The sequence below is a fragment of the Crocodylus siamensis genome, chromosome 1 (genome assembly GCF_052110815.1).
Source record: "Crocodylus siamensis isolate JL-2025a chromosome 1, ASM5211081v1, whole genome shotgun sequence".
Lineage (NCBI taxonomy): Eukaryota > Metazoa > Chordata > Crocodylia > Crocodylidae > Crocodylus > Crocodylus siamensis.
The window spans coordinates 141,440,770-141,464,196 of record NC_143395.1 but is presented as its reverse complement, the minus strand read 5'-3'; the positions used below and the strand labels follow the sequence as shown (position 1 = coordinate 141,464,196).

At 38.9% G+C, this 23,427-nt stretch overlaps 1 protein-coding gene across 3 annotated transcripts in view; it reads left to right on the top strand.

The window, feature by feature from the left end:
* Positions 1–23,427, top strand: part of LYST (lysosomal trafficking regulator) — a 124,150-nt gene that overhangs the window by 96,505 nt on the left and 4,218 nt on the right. For all 3 annotated transcript variants that reach the window (XM_090044584.1, XM_090044594.1, XM_090044574.1), the window contains exons 34-52: positions 18–206; positions 1,522–1,667; positions 1,752–1,848; positions 2,336–2,397; positions 3,103–3,158; positions 4,066–4,218; positions 5,558–5,802; positions 6,897–6,963; positions 8,642–8,798; positions 9,482–9,622; positions 12,120–12,337; positions 13,319–13,549; positions 14,685–14,874; positions 15,945–16,081; positions 17,746–17,844; positions 21,822–21,961; positions 22,233–22,330; positions 22,969–23,125; positions 23,339–23,410. In XM_090044584.1, coding sequence (XP_089900710.1) covers positions 18–206; positions 1,522–1,667; positions 1,752–1,848; positions 2,336–2,397; positions 3,103–3,158; positions 4,066–4,218; positions 5,558–5,802; positions 6,897–6,963; positions 8,642–8,798; positions 9,482–9,622; positions 12,120–12,337; positions 13,319–13,549; positions 14,685–14,874; positions 15,945–16,081; positions 17,746–17,844; positions 21,822–21,961; positions 22,233–22,330; positions 22,969–23,125; positions 23,339–23,410 — 2,655 coding nt within the window. The remainder of the gene's footprint in view (positions 1–17; positions 207–1,521; positions 1,668–1,751; positions 1,849–2,335; positions 2,398–3,102; positions 3,159–4,065; positions 4,219–5,557; positions 5,803–6,896; positions 6,964–8,641; positions 8,799–9,481; positions 9,623–12,119; positions 12,338–13,318; positions 13,550–14,684; positions 14,875–15,944; positions 16,082–17,745; positions 17,845–21,821; positions 21,962–22,232; positions 22,331–22,968; positions 23,126–23,338; positions 23,411–23,427) is intronic.

The following is a 23,427-nucleotide window of genomic DNA, read 5'->3' as shown; positions in this document are numbered from 1 at the left end:
CCTTTTTTTTCCTTTAGTCTCTTTCAACGGCTGGATGCAAAGTCAAAAGATATTTCCAAAATAGCTGCAGACATCACCCAAACAGTCTCCCTCTCTCAGGGGATGGAAAGAAAGAAGGTGATTCAGCATATTAGGGGTATATATAAGGCAGACTTAAGTGCCAGTAGACACTGGCAGGAACTTGTTCAGCAGCTTACACATGATAGGTGAGTGACTTTCCTTGTAAATTTGTATTGCTGACCTTAAGTATCTATTCTATATTCATTGCTGAGTCAAGAGTGTTGTTGTCAATTAATTAAAATTGCCTCTAGATGCTGCTGAAAGCAGGAGTAGGTTAATATGATTTGTTCTTCCAAAATATTTCAACTGTTTTTAAGATTTGTAAAATGATTCTGTTTTCCTGTATATTTTAATTGGACAGTCAAATGACACTTCTAGATTTTTAAATAATTAGACAATTTGCCGGGTGTATTTTGATGTACATACTGCAGGGAAGAGAAGAAGAAGAAATGGTCATTTTTGTCTGAAAGGCAGAGTAGCAAAGTACAAGAACACTATAGGCCTACAATTAATGTCTGGCGTAAACTGTATCTTTTTATTTGTGGTGCAAAATGAATTAAACCACATAAGGAAATATAGAACTTCAACTAAAGTACTGCATGCTGCTATTACAAACCAAATATTTAACATCAATTTAAAAACCAGCAATATTAAATATTTATGTAGTATGAAACTTCACAGCATCATCTTGATAGCACAGTGAAACCAGTCTAAGACAAAATCGTGTGGGACTGTGAAAAGTTCTGGCTTGGGCAGGTTTTTGCCTCTTAGGGGAAACTTCCCAGCCCCTCTGCTCAGTGCTCTCTGCTGCTCAGCTGCTCTCTTGGCCCTGTGCTCACACCTTGCACAAAATAGGTAGTTACTTTCTGTAATATACAGGATGATTCTACAAATGGGTCCCAAATTTTCTTTCCTGTTCTATGCTAGATGGTTTCAATTTATGCAGATCACATATACACAATTCCTATAAAGCAGGTTGGGACTATACAAACTTTCCAACTTGAGCAGGTTTTGGCTTTTACAGATTCTGTATTAGACAGGGTTCACTGGACACACCTACATGTGGACTTTAAATGCATATTAGCCTATCTTAATGCACATGAAAGCGTCACAAAAAACCATGCTCTTCAGCTAATGCCCATTAAAATAGGCTAATCCACATTTTTTTAGTATCTTACAGTGGATATACTAGATTAATGCCCATTACCTAAAGCGCATTAATAAACATGTAGACACACCCACTGTGCTTTTTCCACTGGACAATCTCTTTTTGTCTTTTGCTCTAACTCAAGATGCTATGTGTAAAGTGCCATGAGTTGGAGTGGGGCCTGAACATTTGTAAGCACCCTTTGAAATAAATATTTGTTTTTAGCAGTTATATTTTAATTATTTTGAATTGAAAAGTTGTACAACAGATACATTAACTGGGCATCTTAAAAGCTAAAATATTTAAATTTTCAGAGCACTTTGGTATGACCCTGTCTACTATCCAACATCTTGGCAACTGGATCCAACAGAAGGCCCAAATAGAGAAAGACGCCGTTTGCAGAGGTGCTATTTGACCATACCAAATAAATACCTTCTCCCAGACAGGCAGAAACAGGAGGGTAAGGTTATCCTTAATGTTAAGTCTGACTGATTTTATGAAAGCAAGCAACTATTTTTAACTTGCTTTTTTCTTTTTTTAATAGAGGTAATCAAACCCCCATTGTCTTACTTATTTGAAGACAAAACTCATTCCTCTCACTCTTCCACTGTCAAAGACAAAGCAGCAAGTGAGAATATAAGGTAAGCTTTGAACAAGCAAAAAGACTTTCCCAAAGAAACATTTTTGGCCCGTCTGTTCATGGCAGGCAGCCATGAGAGAAACTTCAATCTGATATTTTAACAAGGAATATTTATGCACATATATCACTTTGTGTGTGTCTGCTTGTTCAAAGCAGAAAATTTAGTAGAATAATGTAAGATTGTAGTATGTATACAGAGTGTTTCACTTCTAATTCTGACTTTTCTGTGAAAATGGTAGTTACCATTTTGCAGTTTTGGCCCTACATGCAGTGACTGGTGGTACAGACTTGGTGATTTCCCTTTTTTGGAAATAACCACGATAACTATTGTATTGAATCTTGTTAGTGTTTCTAGCAAACATCAGCAAGTGTCTGAATTATGCAGTTGTTCCACTTAATGTACTTGTAGTATTTGAAGCAGCTAACATTGGATATACATTAGAAATGATAAAAATCTGAAGTGGTGCTATTGTTCATGTCTGTTTCAGAGTTAATCGAAGATGCATTAGTGTGGCACCCTCTCGAGAGACAGCTGGTGAACTGTTGTTAGGTAAGTGAAATTGTGTCAATGGTTGACTAAACTTCTCTACGTGTTTTTGCAATAAGTTTTATTTTTTGAAGTAGATTTAATGCATTCTAGAGTATTTAGAAAAAATGTTACATGTAATTTGTATATGCATTCTATTTATAATTTGTTATAAGTTTTATATTAAATAAATAAATTCCTATTTGTTACTTTCTGAATTTTCTAAAGCGTATACAACCCGTTTTTGGCCAGGCATGTAATATGTATGCATTTGATAACATCAGCACAGTTGTTTGACTTAGATATAGCACTCCTAGTAAAGATTTATGAATAGTAGAGTACTTAAACTGTTGTTTTGCATGGTTTTACTTTGCCATGTGACTATATAGGCACTAATTTATATCACAGTTTAAGTTGAGTAATTAGTTTTTGTTCCATTATCATACTTAAGTTAAACTTCTAGTACGTCTCTAAAATCACTAGCACAAGCATTCCAAGCATAAAGTAGTCATCAACTCTGTATTGATATTTACTTCACTGGAGTTGCACCTTACTAAAATAACTTAGTTTGGCCTTCCTTTTCTAGCTTGCACACTGCACTACTTGGATTTACTAAATACTTGTCAAAAGATTTTTAAATGCATTTCTAGTAAAAGGTTGTGCTGTCTACAGATTACTAACAGTAAATCAGCCGTGTTACTGTTTTTATATAACATTTCCTCTCTGCAGGAAAATGTGGAATGTATTTTGTTCAAGACAATGCTTCTGATACAATTGAAAATTCTGTGAGTAAGATTACCTTTTTCTAAATTTTCTAAAACGCGACTCTGAACACCTTTGTGAACTTTATAATCATCATAAGACTAATTTAATTCAAATTGTATTAAGATTCCAATTCATGGGTTGTTAATAATAGTTCAGAAACACAGTATGTTAGAGGATATTTTGACAAAGCTTTTTGGCTAATATATGTGGTGGTTTATTAACTTATGCTATAGTGCTTAGGAATCTTAGTCATGGGTCAGAATCTTAGAATGTAGGCATTCTAGTAATAATATATGTATGCTATTTTTGAAATGTGAAACTTTGTAATGAAACAAAGCTTTCATTACCTTTTTATAATGAAATTTGAGCTAACTTTTATCCCTACCAATACCTTCTATTTGCATGGAAATGGAACTAATTAAAACCAAAAGTTCTACTAGATGAACAATAAGATAATTTCATTTATAATTAAATCTTTTGTACACCAATTAGTTCTTTAACATTTATTGCATAAGCATTCTTCAAGCTTTGTCTTATAGTACAAAAAATCTTTAACTACTTTATTCAGAAAATTAATTTACAGTACATAGGAAAGGTGGCCAAAGTTCCTAATCCTCCTTGCTACAAACTGAAATCTTGACATGGCTTGAGAGCTCTAGGACCTGCAGCTTTTGCAATGTGCATGCCCCAGAGTTGATCTGTACGCAGTGCTCCAGGTCAAAGGACAATTTGTCATTAAATTATGTATTTCAGTAACTGCTTTAAACTGCCCAGGATCCATATGCAGCTCACAAGCCATGGTTTGGTCACCTGCAGTATACAGTATAAATATACACCTGACAAAACTTAAAGGGTTAATTTTTTTTGGTTTTGTGTGTTTGCTTGAAGTCTACTTAGCAATCACTTTGTATCTGTTATACCCTTCAGAGTTTTCATGGGGAAACTGAACCAGCATCCTTTTCTTGGACATATGAAGAAATTAAGGAAGTTCATAGGCGTTGGTGGCAGTTAAGAGACAATGCTGTGGAAATATTTCTGACAAACGGTAGAACTTTGCTTTTAGCTTTTGATAACACAAAGGTAAATCATTATTAATGCAGAGTAATATAGTGTTGTTTTGATAGATCTTCAATGTGTATGTTCAATCTTCAATACGTATTCATGAGTTCACAATTTAAAGAGAGCTATGAGTAGGCTTACGAGAATTTTTTTATGAACTACCACAGACCGAGTTAATGGTTTAACTGGGTGGCACAGAGGCCCCCCACCCCACCCCGCCCATGGTGGGTTGCTTATTTGGAACCACTCTAACCTGTTTGCTCTGAGTGTATACCCTCAAACCAGCTCAGGCGTGGCTTCTAGAGCTGAGGAGGGGAGCCATGGCTTCTTCCCATTGAGATCCTGGCTTTTTGGACTCCAAACCTTCCTGGCCTTGACTCAAGGAGCTAGCTTCCAGTTCTGCTGCTTACTGGGGAGAAGCAAAACAGACAGGTCCTTTTCAATAAAGACATTTATTGGAGCAAATGTCACAGAACCAAAAGACCCTTTCCTATCCAAAGGGTTAAATAGTCATCTGTCCCTAATCCAGCCCTCAGAGCTCTGAGTACCCCCAAGTTACTCAGCTATTCCTTTTCCAACCTGCCCATCCACAAGTCCCAAAGCTGCTTCCCTAATCTCTCTCCTTAGATTGCCTCAGCCTCCTTTTCCTGCCTGCTCTGGTCATTGCCATACCTATCTCATTCAGCTGTCCTGGAGCCTTTTGGGTGTCACCAGCCATCCCAACTTTGTTAACACAGCAAAGCAATTTAAATCCTGATGTTAGAGGTCCATCTTGTCTCAGTTGGCACCTAGGCACTCTGACTTCACCATCTCTAACCTACTCTCTCCACATCCTCCCCCCAATAAGTTAGCTAGGGGGAAACTGAGACATACAATTTTATTACAAGATGAGCACAGTTAACACAGAAAAATTACCATAACCCTGTAGTCTGTCACATCAAGCTTCTAAATTAGATACTGTATCACAGATGTATTCTAAAACAGGAGTAGCCAGCCTGAAGCATGCATGCCAAAAGTGACACAAGGCTGCCTCTGTGTGGCATGTAGCAGACGGGGGAGGGGACATGCAGCAGGTAAGGCAGAAAGCAGAGCACCAGATCATGCAGGGGAAGGGGATTGGAGTACCACTCAGGGGGAGGAGCTAATTTTTTTGGCAAGCCTGCAAATCTGTTACCCCCCATTCTCAAACAATGAGACTAAGCCAAATAAGTCTCTTTTACATGTGTCAGTTTTCTAATGTGCTGCCCACAGCAGGCCTTCACAACCTTACTAAATGAGGAACTTACTGTATAGAAAGGAAACTTAGTTGTTTTTAAATATAAAACATGGCACTTTATTAACACTATTTCTATCTTTTTAGGTCCGTGATGATGTGTACCACAGCATCTTAACGAATAACCTGCCTAACCTTTTGGAATACGGAAATATTACTGCTTTGACCCACTTGTGGTACACAGGACAGATTACTAATTTTGAATATCTGACTCATTTAAATAAGCATGCTGGCCGTTCCTTTAATGATCTCATGCAATATCCAGTGTTTCCATTTATCCTTTCTGACTATACCAGTGACACTCTGGACCTGAATGATCCATCTGTTTATAGGTAATATGATATGTGAAACTACTTATTTTCAAGTAATTCAGCTACCTAGTTGTGTTGGAAAAAGCTATTCTCGGCACTGTGATAAATTATGTGCAAACTTGATTAGGAAGGTTGATGTGAAATATATTCAGTCTAGTAAATTAGTGGCTCTTAATAGGTAAATGGCTCACCTGTTTTAACTTTAAAAGCCTACTTGATATTGCAGTAGTCTCTAGGTCTGCTTCTATATTTACTATCCTGAACTTACAATCTGTAGAGTCATAAAGACTTCATTTTTTGGCATGTCTATGGTTAATTCTCCAGGGAAGATTAACCAAAACCAGAATTAATTCTATGAGCAATTTTCTCCAGCTACAAGCAATGTCTTGACAGCGGATTTAAGAGTGCCTATATGAGTATTGCTTAAAACTAAATTGATTTAAAAATGTGTTTTCATTAAAACTGGTTCTCTTCCTGCATGCAGCTAAGGCCTTAATCTAAAAAGGTGCTGCATCAAGTCGGGAGTGAGGTGCATTGGCATGGACACATGATGAAGTTCATGCTTCTCATTCCAGAAAACCATTTTCTATAGTCTGTGTATAAATGAGTTTGTCATTACCCCTAACCTCACATAAATACTTATTTCCCTAATCTATTTGTAATACAGCAAAAGCTGTGTTACTCAGCACTTTATTAGTTGGAAAACTCTATTAACCGGCATCTGAGGGACACAGCAAAAGCAAAACCGAAAGTACCACTTCCAGGTTTTACTGCTGCCGCGAGCAGAGTTCTTGCCACTTCTTCAGCCCACGGCCCAGGGCAAAGCAGCCTGCACAGGGCTCCCTTCCCTGTCCCCTGGAACACTGACACCAGGGAGTGCACCAGACAGTGCACATTTGATTAACTGGAATATTTGATTAACCAGCATCCCCCATGCCTGGGAGATGCCAGATAACAGAGCTTTTACTGTATTTTTTTCTTAGGATTTGCCTTAGTCCTTTTAGGCTTTTAACCTAAAAGTATTAGTTTCCATGATGGTTAATTTGTATCTAAATGAATTTGCTAATGACATCCTACCATTTCTTCATTTTTTTTTTTTTTTTTTCCTGTTTCAGAAACTTAGTCAAACCTATCGCTGTACAGTCTAAAGAAAAGGAAGATCGTTATGTGGATACCTATAAGGTACTTTTAAAATATTAAATTTTTACATGTATGCATCTGATATTTAAAACCAAAATAAGAGGGAGACTTTGTATAATATGTGTCCATAGATGAGAATCTGGGTTTTGAAGGATTTTCATTTTCAATGTTAAGGTCCTGTGAATGTTCTCCACAATGTGGATGGATTCTGCTCATATATTTTTGTCTCTGTGTACCCAAAAATATCGACACAAAATCAGCGTAATCTTACAAATCATAATGCACTTTTTAGCACCCTTTTAATATATCATGGTTATTGAATTCATTATTTATCACTTCTAATATACGAAACTGACTGAAAAAGCTAGAGAAACGTATATGTAAATTTCGGTGCTTTCCATAATGTAAAAATTACGTTACTAATATACAACAGCTATGTTTGCCTTCAAATATCTTTAGTCATTTAGACTAAGTGTGCCGTAAATGTAAGTGCTGCTTCACTGAAGATCAATGCAATTGGAAAACTAGAACTAATCATTTAAGCTACTGCTGTTATATTACCCCACTAGCACTGCCTGCTGTCGCTGTTAAATAGTTTTGTTGACCCTATAAATAGAACTTTGTTCCTGGTGCCTTTTAAAGTCCATAGAGAATGTCTTGAGGCTGGATTCATCAAAATGTGGGCCTTACAGTTGCATCTGCATATATATGCAAAGGCTTGTTTTTAAAATGTGTGGAAAAACCTGACCTTGTGGTGCTTCTGGGGACTTGGACCATTAATTGAACATGTTGTCAGGTGTGTCCCCTCAGTGGGGAGCTTGGATCAGCTCTTGGGATTCCCAGCTATGGGAGCATATGATGAGCCCCTACAGCTAGGAGTCCTGTCATCTGCCAGCTCCCAGTGGCTGTGAGCTTCATCAGCTGAGGGGGCACTCACCCACAAACTTGCTACTTTCTGTGATCATGATCCTGGGCTCCCCCTGCACCAGCAATAAGACATGGTAGGATCTGATAAGCAGTCCCACAATATCCGTATGTGCATGGCAAGAGGTGCATGGCAGAAGATGTGATTGAGTGGCTCGCACATCAGATCCCATTGCACCTTTACCTGCACATCTGGCAGGGGCCTCAGTTTCTCTTGAAATTATGACCTAGGCTTGTAAGTTATATCTGAAAATTGAGTAAATGTAGCTTTCCTTCTGAAAACTTGCACTGTCCCTTCAAACTTTCCACACCCAAGATTAGGTTTTTGGATATAAAGGTCTAGATAAAGCATCTTGGATGCGAGTTCCTGCATAATGCTTCCAAGGTTTTTTCTTTTTAAAGCTGCAAAGACAGCCTGATCTAAGCCATAAGTCATCTGTTTCTGACCAAAAGATAGCAAGCATCAGGTTAGCTAAACTCATGTCAAACAAGACTTAACTACAAATGGAAAATAAGATAAACCATTTCAGTACCTTTGCAGAAAACCATAGCTTATATTTTGCTAAGATGTAATTAATAGATGGAATATTCACTTAAAATAGAGTAGGTTGTTCTCTCTGTAGAAAAGTTAATTTTATATTGAAGGAAAGCAGAACAGTTTCTTGCAAGAGGTAGCACCAGTGAAGTGTGAAAGTTTTATCTCCCTCTAACCCTTAGTAGCAACTCTGGCAAAATTAAGTAGCAGGCAGAAGATGAAAATGCACCTAGGCTTCTTCACATGTATTTCCTACTCTAGTACTTGGAAGAGGAATACCGTAAAGGAGCTCGAGAGGATGACCCAATGCCCCCTGTTCAACCTTACCACTATGGCTCTCATTACTCCAACAGTGGAACTGTACTTCACTTCCTTGTCAGACTACCTCCTTTTACTAAAATGTTTTTAGCCTATCAAGGTAAGACATTTCTGTTTAAATGTAATTAAACTCCATCTTGATAAACTTGTGAAAGGAAATGTATGGTGGAGATTTTAGAGAAAGGAATGCAGTCAGGATCAGGCCCTTGGCTTCTGGTGCTGGCAGGATGCAGCAGGTATATCTGACTGACAGCTGGGCTTAAGAGGGGGCAGCCAGCCTGACTCCAGGAGGATTGGGCTAGGTAGGCAGCCATTAGCACCTGACAAGTTGAGAACCCGGTCCTGCCAGACCCAGGCTGTGGAGGAGGAATTGAATTGAATGAGGTGCATCTATACCATCACCCTACCCCACCCAGTTCTGCCTCTGGCAAGAGACTAGCCTCTGAACCAGGAAGTTGCTTCCAGAGTGTGCCTTTTTTCTTGATCAACAGTAATGTGAAATTGTTGTGTGTGGTAATCTCTAAAATATGCCCTACCTTGAGAGCAGACCCATTTTGAGGCTTTCCTCAGGAAAGCCTACAATATTTGTGCCCACAATGCATGTCCCTCACAATGGTCTAAATCTTCTGCAGCTTTCTAACTGGGATACAAAGGCTCTAGCTGCTCAGATTTGATTAATGGAATGAAAGGGGCAAAGGTGACTCTTTGAAATGTCAAATGTGCAGGTAGTGTTATGATTTCCTCCTGTCAGTGTAACAAACTCAGTTTGGGTTTTCTTTGCAGATCAGAGTTTTGACATCCCAGACAGAACCTTTCACTCCACCAATACAACCTGGCGTCTCTCATCCTACGAATCTATGACTGACGTAAAGGAGCTAATCCCAGAATTTTTCTACCTCCCAGAGTTTTTAGTTAACAGAGAAGGTATAGTAAAGATCAACTGGGCACTACCTTTTTTGAACATCCAAGGACTTACCTGTAGGTTGAAACTGAGAACTGTGTGTGATCAGTTCTTTCCCAAGCTATTGAATTTTTAACTGTCCACTAAGCAGGGTGTTGGAGGGGAAAACCTGACTGGTCTCAGGTATTGACATTATGAACCCACAGAGCCTTAGTTTGGCTGGGCCACTGTAGTCACAATTTTAGTTCTTCAAATCCAAATATCATGCCCATGAGCTGCACTGTCATAATCCCATTTGAATATGAAAGAACTGAAAAGATGCGTGGTAAGTATAGTAATTAAAACACCCTACCTATTACTCTTAGAAGTAATGTCTACTATAAATACTTATGTTCCTTTTTTCAGCTATTTATGGTTTTGGGTCCCCAGAGTACTCTGACAGTATCAGTCAGATACAGCTTTCTCTCGTTATGTTGAACATGAGTGAATTTATATCTTATTTTATTAGAATATGGAAGAAGGTATAAAGACAAGCAACTTCTGTTAAACATTGGGAGTTGAGGGTACTCAGGTTCTCACTGTAGTGTTCAGCACTTAAAAAGATTGAATCTCTTTTACTGTTCATATTTCCTTGCCAAATTCACTGAAGAACTCAGTGAAAGGGATCAATGCTGTAAGAAGATGGAGGAAGCAGGTTGTTGAATCAGCATAAAATATCCCATACAGAAAGGGCTTTTAGTGAGTTTTTTTTTCTGTAGAAAATTGGCCTTTCAGTGTTAGGTAGAAAACAAGTAGGTGTGTGTCTGTGAACAATGCATATCTGAAACCTGGCTGAAACTGCATAGAATAGTGGAAGTTTGGTAGTACTCTGGACAGAGATCGTATCAGATGTAGTGAAAATTTTAAAGCCTTGTACAGTCATTCATTTTCTCTTGGGAGAGTTGCTGCTCCCCCAGGAGAAACCACAAGTGTACAGATGTTCAGTCTTTTTCTCCTACAGTAAAAATGGCCACTCCAGGAGAAAAATAACCTGGGAATAACCAGGGTTAAATCAATCCTTGGAGAGTTTTTCTCCTGGGAGAGCAAATGTCTGTATGAGCACAGAAAGAAGTGACAATTTTCACCCGATCTGGCCACAAAAAGCAGTTTAAACTGTGACACAGAAAAAAGCACAGAAAGCTGTGACCAAATACAAGTGTATGGCTGCAGACAGCTTTCAAAATGGCTGATCAGGTGAAAATCTGACTCCTCATTGCATGAGGTGTCCGATGAAGGCGTTTCAAAATGTAGCAGCTTCTGTAACTTGGGCTGCAGCATTCCCAGCCTGATGCTATTTTCAGAATGGGAGGGAGGGAAAGGGAGCAAAGGTGTTTTATACACACCCACCCCAAGGTGGTGGGGGCTCCAGTTCACCCAGCCCACCTTTCAGCACTGGCTGGGGAGTCCCACGAACAAGCTCCTTCTGCTGCCTTTCTCCTCTCACATTCTGAAAACAGTGAGCACTGGCAGAGAGCCCATTGTTATGGGAACCTGGCTGCAGGCTCCCAGCTGCAGCTAGATTTCCCTGCCCCCTGGAACCAACAGTGAACTTCTGTTTGGTCTAGGGTAACACTGTGACTCATAACACTTTGCAGAAATTGTCTGCACCCTATACGTTGTGGCTGTTCTCAAAACAGAGCAGTCTTCCAGCATCTTTCCCAGAGGCAGTTTTTCATTTACTGGACTCTGCTGCTCCAGCAGGTAGCAGAACACATTCTCTTCACAATCCCCACATTATGCTGCAGGGAAACACAGGCCTGTCATGGACAGTCTGGATCAGCTAACTGGGGCTTCTGAGTGCACTGTTACCATCTATTGCCAGGCAGACTAAGAGAGCCTGCAGAGCTCGCTGAGATGTGTGCACAGGGGCTCCCTCCCTGGCTGCACAGTGTGTACAGTGTCAGCACTGCAGGCTCTCCAGTCCTAAGGACCTCAGCATTCAAGTGTCTACATGTGACTCTGGATATGTTTTTTCGTACTAGGAGAACAAACCTGGGAGAATTCCTCCCAGATTATTTGAATATATGTATGCAGCACAAGGCATCTAGGATATGTCAGAAATATCTCATGGTTCTGCAGCTTCTTGCATTGATATTACAGCTGTCATATTACACATGAAATTCTATAGTATGGTTGGATCTTTTCTGTGACAAGGATGAGAAGCAGGTTACTGTGTTTCCAGCAAGAAGTCTATTCAAACAAGTTCCTTACAAAAGTACTGAAAAGCTTTATAGTTTCACAGTGCTTTACAGTAAGAGAAATAATACTAAAAGGGTACAGATTTCTCTGGATCATCAACTCATAATTTTCATATACGTTTTTGGTGTGCCACAAAAGCTATTTAATGCAGAGTTCTGGAGAAGGTTCCTGGAGATGATTTACATCATGAGAAGTACCCGATCGCTGTGTGCTTGCAAGCTGGTTGGGTATTTCTTTTGCTATTTTAGTAACTGAAAATATAAACCCACTTTATGCTTATAGGTTTTGATTTTGGAGTGCGACAGAATGGTGAAAGAGTTAATCATGTCAATCTCCCACCGTGGGCACGTAATGATCCTCGTCTCTTCATCCTGATTCATCGTCAGACTTTGGAGTCTGACCATGTTTCCCAGACAATCTGTCATTGGATAGATTTGGTGTTTGGATATAAGCAGAAGGGCAAGGCTTCAGTTCAGGCTATAAATGTTTTCCATCCTGCTGTAAGTATCTTCTTAGTCAAGTTGGCTATTCATAATACAATCTTATGATGGGAAAAGTGTCCAACATGATTGTTTGGAGAACATCTGAATTATGCAGGCTCCCTTGAAAGTTAACTAGCAAAAAACAGCAAGGGCATTCAGTGTTCAGGATGGATTGGCTAAATTATAGTGTTTGATATGAAGTTCAACAATGCTTGAGTTTTTTTTATTTTGTCTTTCATTCTTGTTGGGCACTCAACCATTGTTTAATACTATCCAGAAATGGTGTCTGCCTCTGCTTTATGTTTCTTCAAAAAGAAGCCTTTCATTTTGGCAGACTATCAAAAGCTGCAGCAGACATGAATAAAGTTCAGTGTCATAGAACAAAACGTTTGTCCTATTCCCTCCTGTACAATCATTCTTTGTTCCTTAGATATGTTCTCCTGCTACCTGGTGCTCCATTTAAGCTTCACTGCACTATTAAGGCTTTGTGTTACCCTCCAAAGTTTCTGCACTTAGGGCAGTGGTGAAAAGAGAACAAAGGGACTTATTAATTGCAGAAGAATTCCTAAAACTTACTTTTTCAGCTCAGACTGCATTTGAATAGCTTCATGCAAGAGTAATATAACACTTGTCAAGCCAGGTGCTCTCCTGCTAGTTTAACTGAATTCTCTATAATTGTTGAGGAGTTCATAGTAAAATATGGTATTTAAAATAGCCTTCGTTTTTTAAAAACATGCATATAAAAAAAATTGCAGTTCTGCACAGCAACTTAAGCTTGCCATAGCGACCACTTCTTGAAGCACAAACCAAGGCATATACACAGAATGAGAGGAAGGATGCATGGATTTGGGGTTTTGGCAGCTAGGGACCAGAGGGACATGGAAAACTTGCCTCTCTTCTCTTCTTGTGTTAAGCTGAAGAATTAAAAAAAAATTGAGCCCTATTGCAGTATAAGGAGTCAGGATGACTTATCATGAAAAATTTTTTACTATTTTGTAGACATACTTTGGGATGGATGTTTCTGCTGTTGAAGATCCTGTTCAAAGAAGAGCTTTGGAAACCATGATAAAAACATACGGACAAACACCTCGTCAGTTGTTCTACACAGCGCACATCAGCAGACCGGGGTCCAGGCTCATAATGGAAGGAGAACTTCCTGCTGCAATGGGGTTATTAGTGCAGTTTGCTTTCAGAGAAACCAGGGAGCACGCTAAAGAAATAGTATATCCAGTATGTCATTTTGATTCGCAGGATTGCTCAATTAGCATTCATAGACTATAATTACTGCACCCTGATGCTCACATCTGAATAATTAAGCGGAACAGCTGTACTTGGACTGTATTAAGGCAAAGCACTGGCACAATATTCTCTCCATGATTAAGACATTTCATGATTATGTACATCAGCACAGGACTAGCATGATGATTTGCAGGGCCCCAAGCTTATAGAGGAAGAGCCTTGTATTGATTTTATTCTTCCCTATCCTAGTGCCAGAGTATGTGTGGTAAGGGAGTGTAGCCTCTTCTCCCACGCTGTGCACAACAGAAAAAGAGAATATTGTTCTGCACCACAGAGTACCAGAGTGCATGCTCACGTGTCTTTCTGTAAGAAGTGTTACCCACAGTAAAAGTGACCGTAGATTAGAAGCATCGAGAGAGTCTCCTCCTTGCCTCTTACAAAAATAACTATGGAAAAATGATCTTTTTTCACTTCATAGTAACAGCCTTTAAGTAAAGGAGCAGTTAGAGGAGGGTGGTACCATGGAGTCTAGTTGGTTCAGAGTCATGAGCTTTCAAAACTCCCTGTTTTGTCAGGAGTCCATTCCCATAATATGAAGTCAGCTGTTGCCTACAAAACCTTGTGGTGCTCTGAACCAGTTAGTCTCTAAAGTGCTAGCCTGCCCTGCCTCTTCCCTGACTACAGACTAACACAGCTAACTGGCTACTCCTAACTTTAAGTAAAGGATGAATGTCTTTCACATGCTCTGGGATGAGGGTGGGGTGCTTTAATTAGAGCAACTCTCTGGAGCTGCTTTAATTAAACTGCCCACTGGGTCATGTGTTAGCATTTTGCTCTTTAGAATGGTGGCAGGGATGCTTTAACTAAAGCTTGTTCAATGGGCTTTAGTTAAAGCACCCCCCCACCCACCCCCCCAAAACCCGCACCTTTCCAAATTCTGAATTTCACTGAAGAGTCTGGTCAAAATTTCTTTTTTCCTATTTGTTTTTCAAATATAGCTTTAAATGTACAAACCAGTGTAAGACTTGAATCATTCATAGGAGTTTTGACTTTGATTTTCTCCTCCTTAAATAGCTTCACTCTGCTGAACTGTTTTTAATTTATATTTTATTTACTTTTTTTCTAGAGTCCTTTGCCTTGGATAAAAGGTTTGAAGTGGGGTGAATATGTTGGTTCCCCAAGCTCTCCAGATCCTGTTGTTTGTTTTAGTCAGCCACATGGGGAGAGGTTTGGCTCTTTGCAAGCTCTGCCAACTAGAGCTATCTGTGGTCTCTCCCGAAAATTCTGCCTTCTGATGATATATAGCAAAGAACAAGGTCAGTAAGCCCCAGCATCAGAATTGCATATGAGGTCCAATGACCATGCCACGCTTGTCCTCCAGCAAACTCTATGAACTTTCAGTCTTATTTATAGTTCTTGGCAGAATAAAAGGGTAAATCCAGGTATATGTAATATCAATAGCCCAACTAGGGGTGAACAAACAAGGCACTAGCCCAGGGTGCCAACTTAAAAGAGGGAACCAGAATGATAGCTTGTGGGGGCAGGCTGTGCTCTGGCAAGATAAGCCAAGGTCAGGGGACATCACACTATGGCAACAGTAGCCAGGGTCTTTAAATCTCTGGGGCAAATAGGCCACCTCCCATTCCCCTGAAGTCCACAGCTTGCCAGCAGATTTGGTGTTGCAGTACTGAGTGGATGAGTAGGTGAAAAGAGCAGCAGCACCATGGGAAAGAGAAGTGGAGGAGCAGCTAGCTGTTAGAGCATGGAAGTGAGGGCATGAGCAGTAGAAACAGCCGTAAAGCTTTGAAGCAGGAAGTTTTGTTCTGATTTCAGGCTAACTTTGTCTTTTGAGATCATATCATTGAGTTTTCATAATTCTTAGTCTTCTGCCTCCAAAGCAATTTTATAAGTCAGGATTTTTAAAATAAGTGCCCTAAACTAGGCTCTTACTTTCAGTGCCTTAATGTGATAGCCTGGTATTTCTAAAATTTTGAACACCTGAAGTCCTACTGACGCCACTGATGCTGCTTGGTAGAGTTGGTCACAGAGTGGGGTGACAAATGCTTCTAATATTGCCAGCTTCCCCCCCCCCCCAAACCCGCACCTTTCCAAATTCTGAATTTCACTGAAGAGTCTGGTCAAAATTGAAAATCTGCACTATTTCAACAAACTCTGGTGCTTAGTGCTTCTGAAAATTAGGCTGCTTTTTGGCCCAAAAGATGAAAGTAGGAGCTTAACTGGAGCCATCCATTTTTAAATCTTGGACAGTATCCTGGCCTGTTAAAGCAAGCATGTTGTCTGTTCATTCTAGATGTGTGAGAGTAGCTATCATAGTGTTCAACTGTGTCATCTGTTTAAGAGAGAATATACCCTGCCTTTTCCACAGGTGTGAGAAGCATGCATAGTACAGATATCCAGTGGTCAGCCATTCTGAGTTGGGGATATGCCGATAACATTTTAAGACTAAAAAGCAAGCAAAGTGAACCCCCAGTAAACTTTATACAGAGTTCGCAGTTCCACCAGGTAAAAATCTTTCTTTCTTTTACCTTTTAAAAATCAGAAATGCTTTTTATGTCAGGCTTACAAAAGGTGCTCTGGCAATTAAGAGCAGAGGTTTCAGTTAGCAGTGTTTAATACAGAACTAGCAAATTGACCGTCAAGAATGACAGGGGGTGGGCAGGGATAGAGCCCCTTGTCTAGCCCCTCCCTTCCTCCCCACTTCAGGTCTGGCCCCTCTCGACTCCCTACCGTTCCACATCCCCCTGGCACCTATACACGTGTAGCAAGGCTGCTTCAAGGCACTGTACTTACAACGCATTGACTCAGACTCAATTAATGAAGTCTGTTGGAGTATGGTAATTACCACAATCCAGCAGACTCCAGCATCACTTGTATCAGTGTCCCCATGCTGAAAAATGGTGGCAGGGGTACTATGACTAAAGCTCATTGAATGAGCTTTAGTTAAAGTGCCCCTGCCATCATTTTTCAGCACAGAGATGCTGATGCATATAATGCTCAAGGAGCTTTAATTAGAGAAGCTCCTAGAGCCACGCTAATTAAAGCCCCTTCCCCCCACCCCACTCCCAGAGCATGTGTATAGTCAATGGGAGCTAGAATGGATATACCACTTCACCTAAACCAAGGTCACTGATGTGTAAGGTTCTATTTCAGTGTTGCCATGATGGTCCTTAAAGACTTTAAAAAAAAAATTATAATGATTTTAAATCCAGTTATTCAAAATATACATATAGTGGGAGGAAAACAGAAACACAAAGTTGCATCCAGGTCTAACCCTGGCTGTGCTTAGGGACTGAACTGATGAGTGTATGTTATGTTTTGCCATGGAAGAACTACTCAAAGCGCTACATTTATATTTTACATATGAACCTAAAAGCACTATTTAATAAGATCCCACTGAAAATCTTGATGTATGCTTAGATCCTCCTTCCAAGTGTTCCACTATTGCTCTACTGAATCCCTCTGCTTCAGTGTATGCCTCTCCCCCTTAAAACCTCTCTAGAATACACCTCATTCTGCTGCTCTGTACTTTTAACAGGGAGGTTGCCCTGAATTTCTAGAGCTTTCCAAACAAAGTTCAGCTCAAGACTAGGAAAAATTTATGGGCCGTTTAAATTTTATTCTGCCTTCCACTATACCCAAGTTACTTTTGTTTGAACAGAAATAATAAAACAATATGTTAAAGTCGCGAGTACATGAGCTACGTGAAAGAGCACTTAAAGCCTCATAACTACCTGGGCCTGGCATCCCCTGGTTAAGGTACTGGAAAATTCAGCTGTAAGGTTCTAGTAATGCTTGGCGGTTTGTAATGAAGGGAACATACTATGGATGTGGATGGGTTTTACTGCAGAGATTCTGGCTGGTGCTGTGACCAGAATTGTAGTCCCAGCAAGCTGACAACTGAAGCCTCTGAGATGGTAGGTCTGTCCTGTGCTTCTTAGTGACATAACGGAACTTCACTTTTGGTTCAGCTCTCAAATTATGGCAAATGCATGATCCAGTGCAGATATATTGAACTGGTATCTGGCTCAGGTATTTTATTACATTTGGGGGATAATAAAACCAGATTTGGCAAAATAGTGAAGTATAATGCAAAATAGAGTGAGTATTGGAAATGATGCTTTAAATTTTCTCTGATTTTTCTGTTCATCTTATTTTTCCACTCTAAGGTAACAAGTTGTGCTTGGGTGCCAGACAGCTGTCAGCTTTTTACAGGTAGCAAATCTGGGGTCATCACAGCATATGTGAACAAGTTCACCAGTAGTACAGTAAGTATATCAGCAAACTTGTATTACAGATATCAGCTTGTTGCATTTTTAATGGACTTTTTTCCCCCTCTTATCCTTGCTGCTTGTACTGACTTTTTCTAAAAAAAAAAAAAACTTTTATCTGTGCTTATAACAAGATCGAGTTATAAAATTGAAATTTGTTGAAATGTTTACTGCATATTTAGTTGCAAATTCTTTTTTTCTAATGCACAACTTGTTCACTGAACTTCTAATCAACATGCCCCATCATAAAGTTGAGAATGTGTTCAGTATTTTATTGTCAAAAGAAATGCTGAATTTTTGTGTGCTTATGTTTAAGGACTCTACATGACTGATTCAGTCTAGTTTAGTAGTACTGTACTTTCTGGATTCCTTGCTGACCACTAAGCTGTTGTAGAACACCTAGGCTATGGCAGCACAGTAAATGCCTGGCCATTAAGTCTTGGTTGTTTAGGAAACTCCACCTAGTGTAAAACTTAGCAATGCATCTCCTCATCAGTATAGATTTACAACAAACACATCAGACTGTCCTCTGCTCCCTAAACTGACTTCCCTTAGACTACTAAGTCAAGTTCAAGAGCACTTTTTTTGTCTTCAAGAACCATTGCAAACCTCACCACCTTATGCTCCAAGTTCAAGCTATGCTGCACTGACCTTGCCTTCTCTAGCACAGGTACACAGACACTAAACAAACCATGTAGGGAAAGTAACCAATGTGCAGCTGAGAAAAGGAGAAGGAAAGCGTGATAGTTAGACATGTCACCTAACATATTACTAAGAGATGCCAGTTAAAAGCTGTGGGATGATAACCTGTGCTGAAAAAAAATTTTCATCTTCTGTATTAGTAGCCTCTGCTCTGAGTACCTGTAGCATTGTCCTCTGCTCTTCTGAGCAGCAGTAAGCCAACCATTCTTGGCAGTCCAGCCTGTACACATACACAGCCCCATGTACAGGATTCTGAATAACATTGATTAAACTCATTTGTCTTGCTAATTTCATGCTGCTTTTACTTGATAAAGCCAAGAACATGAGCAGCCACTAGTATTGTCTGCTGGGTGAAGAAGACACCATTTTACTAAGATTAGAATTAATCTGTAGAAATTCTTAGCTAATTCCCCATTGTCACCAGAGAAAATTACTCATTAAGAATTTTTCAAGCCCCAAGCAACTGCAGTTTAATTTTTGGTCATTAGAAAAGCAAACTTTTGTATGGAACATTTGCTTTTCAAGGTTGCTAAAAAGAGACTCTAGCAATGCATGCATTTGAAGCAAGGAATTTTAGGTCAATAAACATAAGTGCTTTGCTTTGCTGCTCAGGTGTCATCTGCAAGACCCTCTTTACCGAACCCCTCAGCACTGACAATTCTGCGTACCCAAACAATATGATCTTGCTGCCAATTATGTAGCTTCTGTTCAGTATGGGGGATGCACACATGTTTACCAGCATCTGTTCTACTTGCAGCCCCTCAGATAATTGTGAAGCAGACTCTTATAAATGTTATGTGTGAAGTGTCAGCCAGAGCAGATCTTCATGTAAATTGTGCTCCATATAGACTTGGAACTTAAAAGGTCATGTTCTTCTCCAAAGTAACTCCTCTGCAACTTCTGAGGTTTCTACTAGTTACTGTTGGGGCTATTGTTAGAAACCTTGAAAGCAAGTGGAAATAACTCAAACCAACTAGTTCACATCATCCTTCCAGGTTTCCGATAGCAAAAAGTTTAAAATGTAAGTGCGTAGGAACTCTTGGGCCTCACTGCCTACATGTTGTAGGTACTTACCAGTACGCAGATAACTAAGACATGCTATGATGTAAGCAATAGGCAACAAACTGGGACTGGCATCATATTAGGCAACCAAACAAATTTTTATGCACTTATCTGATAGTCTTATAAATGGAGTACACTGTATCAATTAAAGCTTAATTCTCAGAGAGATAGGTATAGGAGATGGGTATGGTGACGGTCGTGAAGCCAAGGAGGCCCACTTTCACAGCTCCAGTAAACCAGGGCGCTTTTTTGAAAATCTCAGACCAATACTCGGCTGCTTTCCAGGTACTGCCTGTAGTGTCTGTCAGCCTCAACCACTGTGTTAATAAATATTGTTCTCATAACATCTTAAATCGGCACTCAAATTTACTACCCTCGTCAGTTGTCAACCAAGTGATTCTGGGTATTGGGAAGTCATTTGTGCTGCCCTTTAGTTACTGGCTGTCTGTCAGAGGTTAACCTTGCTAATGGAGAGGAATTTTAATAACGTGCATTGTTGTAGTGAATATGACACTGATTGTGATCTGAATTCTCTATTCAGATGCCACTAGCACAGTCATCCAGCCTAATCCACAGAAAAAAAAACTGGCATCTTTAAATATATTACCAGTTTCTGACTAACTTTTTTCATACTTGCAACACTAATTAAAATTAATGGTGGACATGAGTACTGGAATATTTTTTTCAAAAGAAATGCGTTTTGAGAGAGTTGAGGGAAGAAGCGTCTTCAAAGGGAAATGGGACCAAATCTTTTAATTTATCCATCTGTGTCCTAATAGTGACGAAAAATCCCAAGCAAATATCAAATAACAACAAAAATTTGCTTTGAATGCTTACTGTATAGTGTCAGGATGCAGACAATGAACAAAACAGACAACTGTATATAGAAGAGCAGCAAGATGCAAAAATGCAAAAAAAAAAAAAAATAGTTCAACAGAAAATTGTAAGCCTTTGCTTTTTGCTACTTTTCCATGAAGACTTGTTTCTAATTCTGTTTTTTTATGTTTTCATGTGTAAGGGCAGGCATACATCTATAAATGTAAGCTACTGTGTTACTTCAACAATGTATGGAAAATGGAGGTTCTTACCAGCAAGTACATAATAGAGGGTTTTTTAATTTTGTTTTGTTGTAATGAAACATCTTTTAAATCATATTAGTATTAAAACATAATCTTGCTCTAATCACCTGAATACTGATCAGAGTAACCTGGAAAACAGTGTATAGGAAATCCTCAGTTGGCATGCTAAGCATGAAGTAAGTCTGTGCCAGTTTCTCTGATCTTTCACTGATTACTCTCTCCAGCTTCTAGATCTATGTATGCGTCAGGTTCCTCAGACAAATATGTAGACTGTTCATTAACATGCTTCTAAACGCATGAGGAAAAATACTATGGCAGAGAGGCTTCCCTTTCTTGCAGAGATATTGGAATTAATTTTTGTACACTGACTTTTCCTTAATTGAAACATATAAATTTTCTGATTTAATACCCCCTTTTTATTCAGAAAGTCTAAAAAAATCTCAAATTAAATAATGCTACACTAAATAAATGATAGCTCTTACATGTAATATATTTCGTGAATTCTCTATTGAACTAAAATTTCAAATTTCATGTATTTTAACTCTCACTGAATTTCATTTTTTTTTTTTTTAACTCTGCAGAAGGACTTGGCAGTGGTTCAGTGAATTCCGAGCAAGTTTAAAATATTTTACCATTGGTTTGATTTTTAAATGCTGGCTGCTTTCATTGATTTTAATTTAATTAACATTTGAGAGCCGAGGGGGGACCTTATTTCCTCTATCCCCAACACTTCCTTTCTAGATACATATGCAGATATAGCTGCCAAGTCCATTTATGTTGTTGAATTGTCAAAAAATAAACCAGCCCCGCAAGAGCCTTCTTACTGTTTTATAGGTTTTGGCATGAATAGGGAAGATATAGTATAGTACCTTTCAAATGAAATGTCGTATTCCATATACCTGTGTCAATGTCTCAAAGTTATTCTCAAATCCAACAAAAATACCCACACTGAATGTATTGAGTATATAAGTAAGGAGGTTCCGTCCTTCCTTACATCTGCAAATGTTGATCCAATAGAAGCAGTGGAATTCAAATTCAAGTACCAATTCAAAAGCAAAATTTGGCAAGCTCAAAGGCAAACATTTCCAAAACAATAAATAAAAATGTGGTGTTTTTAATGTTACATTTCAGCCGTCTGAAATAGAAGTGGAGTCTCAGGTACATCTGTATGGTCACACCGCAGAAATAACCAGCTTATTTGTCTGCAAACCATACAGTATAATGATAAGCGTCAGCAAGGATGGAACCTGCATAATATGGGACTTGAACAGGTACAAATATGTTTTCCTCAGTTCAAAAATGCATGCAATTTCACCTCTTTTAATAATCCTAAAATGTAAAATTGCCTCATAACTGTGTATTTTAATCTAAAGAAAGAAACAATTTGTCTTTTTTTTGTTTGCAGTTTAGTTTAAGTCAAGAATGAGTAGAAAAGTGTGAATATAATTTATCATATACATATTGATTGAAATGTCCATCTTGATTGATCTTAATTTTTTTACCCTAAACTAAAAATTATCAAAGCTCTTTGTCTCTCTTAAGACTTTGCTATGTCCAGAGCCTTGCTGGGCACAAAAGTCCAGTGACAGCAGTCTCTGCTAGTGAAACAACTGGTGATATTGCAACAGTTTGTGATTCAGGTGAGTACAGTATCAAAGACATTTAAGACTTATACACCATATTTAAAGATGAACCAATTTTAGAATCGGTCATTGTATCAGTATAATAGAACCTCATGTAATAGGAATCATTTGAGCAGCCAGCTAATCATACCATTCACTTTTTCTATATATAGAAAAACATCTGTCTTGATACGGAGATAATCCTATATGTGGGTGAAGTGTTGGTATATAATTGACAAACGTGATCTTCTTACTTTTAAAATATTCTATGAAATTCCACTGTTTTTCCTAAAATTGAACATAAAAATGTGGAGATAACTTAATCAGAACTGTGTGCTTAAAATAGTAGCTATTTAATTTATAATGATCAGTTAGATGAAAACTAGCTTTTTGGTGAGTTCATATTGTGTTTGTCAGTGGAAAGCTATAGAGCTTGGTAGTAGAAATTGCTGTGAAGACTGAGGGTTTGGGTATACAAGAATTTTCTTTGCTTTAACTATAGTGAGTATAAGATAATTGTACTTCAATATCTGTGGCATAGAGAACTCCTAAACTTTCTGATTTGTTTAGAGCTAAACACGCCTCTGAATATCTACAACTGCCTAGTCATAATTAGCCTAGGATTTTATTTTTGATGTTTTGACATTTTGTTGCAGTTGGGGGTGGTAGTGACCTGAGACTTTGGACAGTCAATGGTGATCTTGTAGGACATGTACACTGCAGGGAAAGCATTTGCTCTGTTGCTTTCTCCAACCAGCCTGAAGGAGTTTCTGTCAACGTTATTGCAGGGGGGCTTGAAAATGGAGTTGTAAGGTAAGAGTTTGCACTTCCCTCCCTTTCCTTTGTTCTGGAAGTCCTTTTATAAAATGTTTCAAACTAATGTTCTTATCTTGAGAATGTATGCAGTGTTCAAGGTTACTCGACTAATTACTATGTGATGCATTCCCTAAATTGCATATGTTTATCCCTAAAATAGTTCTGGAAAGGTTTTTTTATGTCTCTAAACTATTTTTTTTTTCTTGTGAGGCTGTGGAGCACATGGGACTTGAAACCTGTACGTGAAATAACATTTTCCAAATCGAATAAACCTATTGTAAGGTAAAGTCTCCTCCTTT